This window comes from Oxyura jamaicensis, chromosome 1 (genome assembly GCF_011077185.1).
Source record: "Oxyura jamaicensis isolate SHBP4307 breed ruddy duck chromosome 1, BPBGC_Ojam_1.0, whole genome shotgun sequence".
NCBI lineage: Eukaryota > Metazoa > Chordata > Aves > Anseriformes > Anatidae > Oxyura > Oxyura jamaicensis.
The window spans coordinates 79,054,255-79,061,297 of NC_048893.1; the positions used below are offsets into that span (position 1 = coordinate 79,054,255).

Here is a 7,043-nt window from a genome sequence, read left to right on the forward strand (position 1 = left end):
ATGCAGGGTGGCCATGACCGTGGGGTAGACCAGTGTCATCACCTTCACGGCACAGCTGCATGAGCAAAGGCCCAGAGGGATAGTGTGGTTTTTGCCCACATTCACGTTAGTGGTACACAGCTCCCAGGCCCCCCTCTAACCACTAGACAATGCTTCCTGCCTTGTTATGTTATTGATATTAATTCAGCATAATTTTGCAGGCTGGGAGGACCCAATGGCAAGTGCAATGAGGGGAGGTGGCCAATGAGTGCAGAGCATCTTTCAGAACTGGTGCCCCTTCACACTTTAACCCTTTGCTCTTTGGCTCCTGCAGTTCCAGAGACCTTTCTAACTCCTCCCCTCACCACACCCCACCGAAATCTGGCAGGGGGTAGATAGTGGTGAATGGGGAGGGGTCATACAGGGCAGTCCACATTTCTGTGCACCGAGTCAGAGGACTGTGCAGACGGAGCCTGCAAGACAACCCCATCACCTGAGAGAGAAACTGACAGTCATGGACAGGTAAAATGAGTGCCTCCAGTTTCTTGCTGATAGAAGAAATCAGGGTTCTTCTCTTAGAATTAACCTGCTGTCCATTTGGAGCATAATGTCCCTTTCCCTTTCTCCATCTGACTCAGCGATCTAACTTCCCATCCTGTCCTCACATCTCTCTGTCCCCACCACTCTTTCTCTCTTTGACTGTCTACCACCTTGTATTCTTTTCCCTTTCTGTCATTTCTCTTTCTCGTGACTATTCTCTGTTCCTTTTCATTCTCTCTCTTTTCTAGAAACAAACAAAAAAACAAACAACAAAAAGATAGATGAACATTCAGATGCTATCTGCATAAGCATCTCGATCTCTGCCTACTCTTCTCTCTCTACACCTGTTCTCTATTTTACATCAGATTTCTTCCTTATTATGTTTCTGGTGCTATCACCCTTGTGCTCCTAGGCACAGACTGTTCCAGCATTGGATTCCTCTACTTGCACTTCAGTTATGCTGCAAGCTAATTACCACTAAAATCACTCTTCACTGTTGCATATCATTCACACTCTCAGGGGCCTTCACTCTGATTTCAGGATTGGATTCATGAATCTTTATTTGAAAGGAAGGTCTCTGCTCAGTCAAATTCTTCAGTGCCTGAGTATAATCACAGCTCCTGTGTCTTTGCTGCTTTCCTTTGAACTATGCAACAGCTATAGAAATTTCACATGTAACCAGCTCTTTGTGCCTAGCTGCAGATCTGCTCAGTTGCTCCCTGTAACACTTGTTCATTCACACTTCTCCTACCAGCCACGTTCTGAAATCCTTCATGGTGAAAATCCCTGGGGGTGGTCAATTCCAGAGAGAAGGAAAAATGGGAACTGATGTTAATGAACATTTCTAGTTGCACAAATGGCTTCCGTGACTCAAAATTTTCTTGCACTGTCTTTACTTTGTCCTGACACTGAAAAACAACCCGAGTGATCCTTACTATATTTTCCTGGTTTTGCACCATTTTGCATCATTTCTCATTCTACATTGTTTTTTGCAACCACTTTCAAAAGAATTTAATTGTGAAAAATTGGAGGATGTGAGGAAAAGGACAATGGGAAGGAAAATCAGAAATATTTTGAAAGCAAGTATTTTTGTGTACAATTAAAAAAAAAAAAAAAAAAAAAAAAAAAAAAAAAAGGATAGCCTCTTTTCCCTAAACTTTTGTTTGTGTTGAAAAGCATTTTTCCATGTGGGTTTTGATGAAACATCACCTTTTAAATATTTTTCACCTGGCTTGTGTGGTTCTTCTACAAGTGACTGCATTTTTCACTATTCTTCTACTCTATTTTCTGCTGCTGTGCCATACCCCAGCTAAGAGCTTTGCAACCCTCTGGCCTATCATCCCCATGTGTTTACCATGTGATTGTCTGGGCTATCCTATCTGAAACACCCGAGGATCTGTCACAGAAGAAGGGATGTCTGCTCTCCAGCACTTCTACAAGGAGGGAGAGTCTCCCCCACATCTGTCCAATAACACCCATCTAAAAGGGAGACGCCTGAGACAAACCACTGGGCAACAGTTTTGTGAGGGGATGAATGGGATGTGTGGTGGTGGGTGTGTGTGCGTCAGAAAAGATACACATGTTCATAAGTGTTTGCACACGGACAGGGAAGCAAGATGAATATGAGGTGGTAGGAAGTGAGGCTGTGCTAAGTGTGAGAGGTACCATTGTGAAACAAAAAAAGCATGATGGGGATCGTACAGTGCAAGAGAGAAAAATAGGTAGGGGAAGCACACACACAATGTGACTTGTCAGAGAAAGGGGTGATGAAGTTCATCAGGATCAGTGTGTACTCTACTCCTGACAACTTGCAGACCCAGTAGAGCAAGACTAGTGCAGTGCTTACAGGACAGACCTCCAAGAACTGCCTGGGGCTATTGATTTGCTGAATAACCTGCTCAGTAGGGATGCTTTGCACTTTGAGTGTGTGCATGACTCTGCAGGGCCTTGTATGCACTTTCTCTTAGCAGGAGACATGCCACAGCTGACAAATGATCTACTCCTCTAGGAACTTGTGTGTATAAACAATGCCATAAATAAATGTGTGTGTGTGTTTGCTCTGTCTATGTGAGCAAGACAGGTAACTTTACACTGCAAGCTGACGGCCCCATGGCAGGAAAGAGGATGTGTGCAAGTGAGTGGCTTGCCTATCTGCAGGACAATCAGGCAGCAAGAATGCTTTGAGGGAAGAAAGTGACTCTGGCAATGCAGTGCCTCAGCTGGAAGTGCTAGAGGTGCACTGGGGAGGGCTAAATGACAGCAGAACATGTGCACAAGGTAACAAAAGGTAAAAGGGTGGCTGTGACTGTGAACTGGCACCTATGGTGCAATGACCATGTGTGAGGGTGCACAATGGGGACAAACCTCCAGAGGAGCAGAGAGGATGCCACCTTTATCTGGAAGTTAACTACTCTGCTGTGCTCAAGTTTTGTGGTGACCGTGGGAAATAGATGAAGGATGTTTGTATCAGAATTTTTCCTTGCTGAGACTCTCAGATATAAACGAGGAAATTCCTAGCAAACCTAAATTCCTTTTCCACACCTCACTGGAGACCTCCAGAAAACTCAGCTCTGTATCACTTACACTGACCTATCTCCCTGCTGAACACCAGCCTACCAGAGGGAAAAGATGACAAAGGATGTGATTATTTTTAACCCATTCACTTCTGTTTTGCATTGCTGTGGGGGCGGTGAATATCTTACCTCAGTGAACACAGCTGTTCTCAGCTGCCTATGTACCTCCACTTGGCAGTAAGGCTTTTTGATAAGGTTCATGACTGTCTTACCCTCCCCATGCTCCTATTACCTCTCCCCAACAGGATCTCTAGCATGGGAACCATCCTTTGGCAATCTCTGTGCTTGCCTCACATGGGAATGGTGCTTGCCTCTGGCGATGTGTCAGCATACCTACCCTACTGTTTATTTCTGTCACTAAGACGTCACCCTATCCTAGCTTCTAATCTCGAGCCCCGAACACTTTCAGACATGTTCTTCCTTTGGGCGTTGCTGGGATTAAACTCTGTCCAGTATTCTCTAAAGAGGCTTCAATTTGATCCTTCCTTTGACCCAATGGTTTTCAGTATTTCAACAGCATAAAGAATATATCTTGGTGACTGAATTCCAGACCCTCCCATCTTCCGAGATCAACTCTTCTCAGGCACCTTCATCCTTTGCTCTCATTGGTGTCCATCTTTTGGATATTTGCAGATACTTTCACACTGCACTTAGCCATGGTTGCTGTTTGACTAATCATTACTAATTCACTTACTGTTTCCACTCACTAGGTCACCTGCTTCATCCCCGCAGTCACGTCTGCACCCTTTCCTTAACATATTGCATGCAAATTACTGGTGTTTTTCTCTCACTGAGGGGCCTGGACTTCATGGGGATATTTTTGTTGCTGAGCGCCTGACATAGACATGGCCAATTGCTGGCTGCAGCGTGGGGCTAATGTAAATCGTCTCTTGTCTTCTCCTACAGTCTCCTGATGAAGAGGAAACTTTTCCTCTACAACTTCAAGAACCTGCGCTGGGCCAAGGGCCGTCGTGAAACCTACCTCTGCTATGTTGTGAAGCGCCGTGACAGTGCCACATCATGCTCCCTGGACTTTGGGTACCTGCGTAACAAGGTACAGGGAACACCTTGGCATCCTATTCTTATATCCATGATGAGGTATATGCAGCTCATTTGCCTGGGGTAACAGGAAAATAAGGGCTGCAAGAGGCAGCACCTGATCTGACGTGTCCACAATAGGCACTGCACCAGTACATAACATTTGGGGGATGCAGCCTCCAGGTAAATCTGTAACTCCTACTAGCTCAGACTGTACTGCTAGCAAGACTTCTATAGTCTTTGCTGCTTTATCAGTACCTCAGTTTTCCTTCCTAGCTCCCACAAGAGCCTCTTGTAGCATGTCCCTGCATTTTTCTAGCCAGCCTTCCACTCTGGTACCACTGTGACCTCTTCCTCTGTGTGCTGACCATAAGACCTGTCCCCCACCTTGTCCAATCTCCCCTCAGCTCATCCCACTTAGCTCATGCCTTCTTCCTTGCCCCTCTTGCAGCCTTCTTCACCCCACCTTACGCTTTGCCCCTCTCCCTCTTTCCCTAAGATGGGCTGCCACGTGGAGGTTCTCTTCCTACGCTACATCTCAGCCTGGGACCTGGACCCAGGCCGCTGCTACCGCATCACCTGGTTCACCTCCTGGAGCCCCTGTTACGACTGTGCCCGACACGTGGCTGACTTCCTGCGCGCCTACCCCAACCTGACCCTGCGCATCTTCACCGCCCGCCTCTACTTCTGTGAGGACCGCAAGGCAGAGCCCGAGGGGCTACGGCGCCTGCATAGGGCTGGGGCCCAAATCGCCATCATGACCTTCAAAGGTAAGGTGGGCAGGGTGAAAGAAGATGACTGAAAGCTACGGAGAAGGGAAGGTGATGGCAGGATATGACGATTTACTGAACCTAGGAAAGGTCAGTGTCTTCTCTGGAGCAGTCTTGAGCACTTTTTAACTCCCCTGTGCCTTGCACAGATTACTTCTACTGCTGGAACACATTTGTGGAGAACAGGGAAAAGACGTTCAAAGCCTGGGAAGGACTGCATGAAAACTCTGTCCATCTGTCCAGGAAACTCCGACGGATCCTCCTGGTGAGGACCAATTCTTCTCCTTCCAGTGCCTCTTCCCCTCAGCTTCTTCCTCTCTTCCTTGCTGTAGTTCTGCTCTGCTCTTGCTGTCCAGCTGTGCCATTTGTCATTTCACATTTTCCTGTGTCTTCACTCTTCACATCCCTCGTACCTTTCTCCCACCTTCCTTCATATCCCCTCTCATTATTCTCTTCCCTTCTTCCGCCTCTCAGCCCATCTCATGCCATTCTTATCTCCTTTCCCATTTTTATGGGTTTTGCTCACTTGATAACTGACCTACAACTTATATTTTGTTCTACAGCCACTGTATGAAGTAGATGATTTACGAGACGCCTTTAAAACTCTGGGACTTTGAAACAAAAGTCATCAGCAATCAGAAGACTTCAACAAACACTCGTTCTTTGATTTTCAACTCTTCCTTCACAACATGTCTTTCTCTTCTTCCCTCTTTCCATCTCTCTTCCTTCCAGCCCTGTGTTCAGAGATAAGACTATCCTTACTTTTTCATTTTGAAGGAAAATTAGGCTGATCTTCTGAAGACATTCCCTGTGGTTCACACCTCATCCATTGCTAGCTGGGAACAGCCAGGACTGCAGTGACATTGCCAGGAAGTTATTTGCCCTTCCTTGGTCCCCTTAGAGCTAATTCAGGTGGCCCAATATATTAAGTTTTGGGTTTGGCTGCAAAGCTCTTTGTGTGGCTGTGTTCACTGGCATCACACTGATCTGCAAAAATCACCAGGGCTTTGGGGAGCATGTCTTTTGCTCTTACAGGTGCACTACACTGAGCTGCTCTGTATGTCCTCCCTTGTGAAGTGGTTTATTTATCCTTCTGGATGTAGATAGGAATGTGAAAACATCAGCATTTAAGTGGTAAAGCCTACATCCAAACAGCCAAATTGGCCAGTTATTGGAAAGCTCCACTGAGAGTATTGAACCAAGTCCTGGACAGCTCAGGCAGCTCAGCTTGAAAATCTTGCTTGAAGCCAGCAGATCTTGTAAGTAGACTGTGTGCAAGGCCTGGGCCCTGTAATGCCTCCTGCCCAGAAAGCAGGGAGCTTTAGTATCTGTGGATCCAGGTTTTGTGCCCTATGACATATTGAAACTAGACAATAAAAACTTAAAATGAAAGCAAAATATTTGCTAGCCAAAATTTTCAAGTGTGAGCTACAATTTTGGATGCCCAGCAAGATATATCCCATGCAGAAATCATAAGTCCACTCAATGCCAATTAACTACATTGAGAGCCATGACTGTGACAGGACTGATCAGTGTGTGGACCTTTCACGCAGCCCCGAAAGGAGTCTCCAAGGTACTTCACCATAGCAATGGTTTTCCGTCATGTATCTACCAGAAAGCAAACTTAATTTCCACATTGTATAGTCCCTCAAACTTAATTTCTCATTCTTGTAGGATGAGACCGTGGCATTTTGGATGGTGTGTTGGTGTCTACATCAGGCACTGTTTCTTGACATACTGCAGGGAGGAGCACCACAGGTCTCGCTACTGGAATTATTCCCATCCACTGAGCAATTCCTCCTAGATCAGACATGCACTATGCTCCCTCCCCAGCTAGCTGTCCTCCGCTGGAGGCACCTTAACATTCCTACAGTCCTCTGTCTTTACAGGCCTTTTATTGCCCATAATACAGCTATATACGGCTAGTTGGTGATAGGACTGAGAACTGACCAGAAAAAAAAAAAAAAAAAAAAAAAAAGTTATGAGCAAAACTGTACAGCCTGTAGAAACCCTTAGTGGGGGGCAAAATCAATCCATTCTCCTGTCTGACAATCACTGTGTCTCCATCATGGGATCCCATTAGCACCTGGTGCTGGAGACACAATCCTTACTAAGCTGAAGATGTTGGTTCATAATACATACA

At 46.0% G+C, this 7,043-nt stretch overlaps 1 protein-coding gene across 1 annotated transcript; it reads left to right on the forward strand.

The window, feature by feature from the left end:
• The first annotated feature begins 473 nt into the window (after window positions 1-473).
• AICDA (activation induced cytidine deaminase) lies at window positions 474-5,713 on the forward strand. The gene is made up of 5 exons (XM_035340630.1): window positions 474-501; window positions 3,999-4,146; window positions 4,630-4,900; window positions 5,050-5,165; window positions 5,464-5,713. The coding sequence occupies exons 1-5, from the start codon at window positions 494-496 to the stop codon at window positions 5,515-5,517; spliced, it is 597 nt and encodes a 198-aa protein (XP_035196521.1). The 5' UTR covers window positions 474-493; the 3' UTR covers window positions 5,518-5,713.
• The last annotated feature ends 1,330 nt before the right edge of the window (window positions 5,714-7,043 follow it).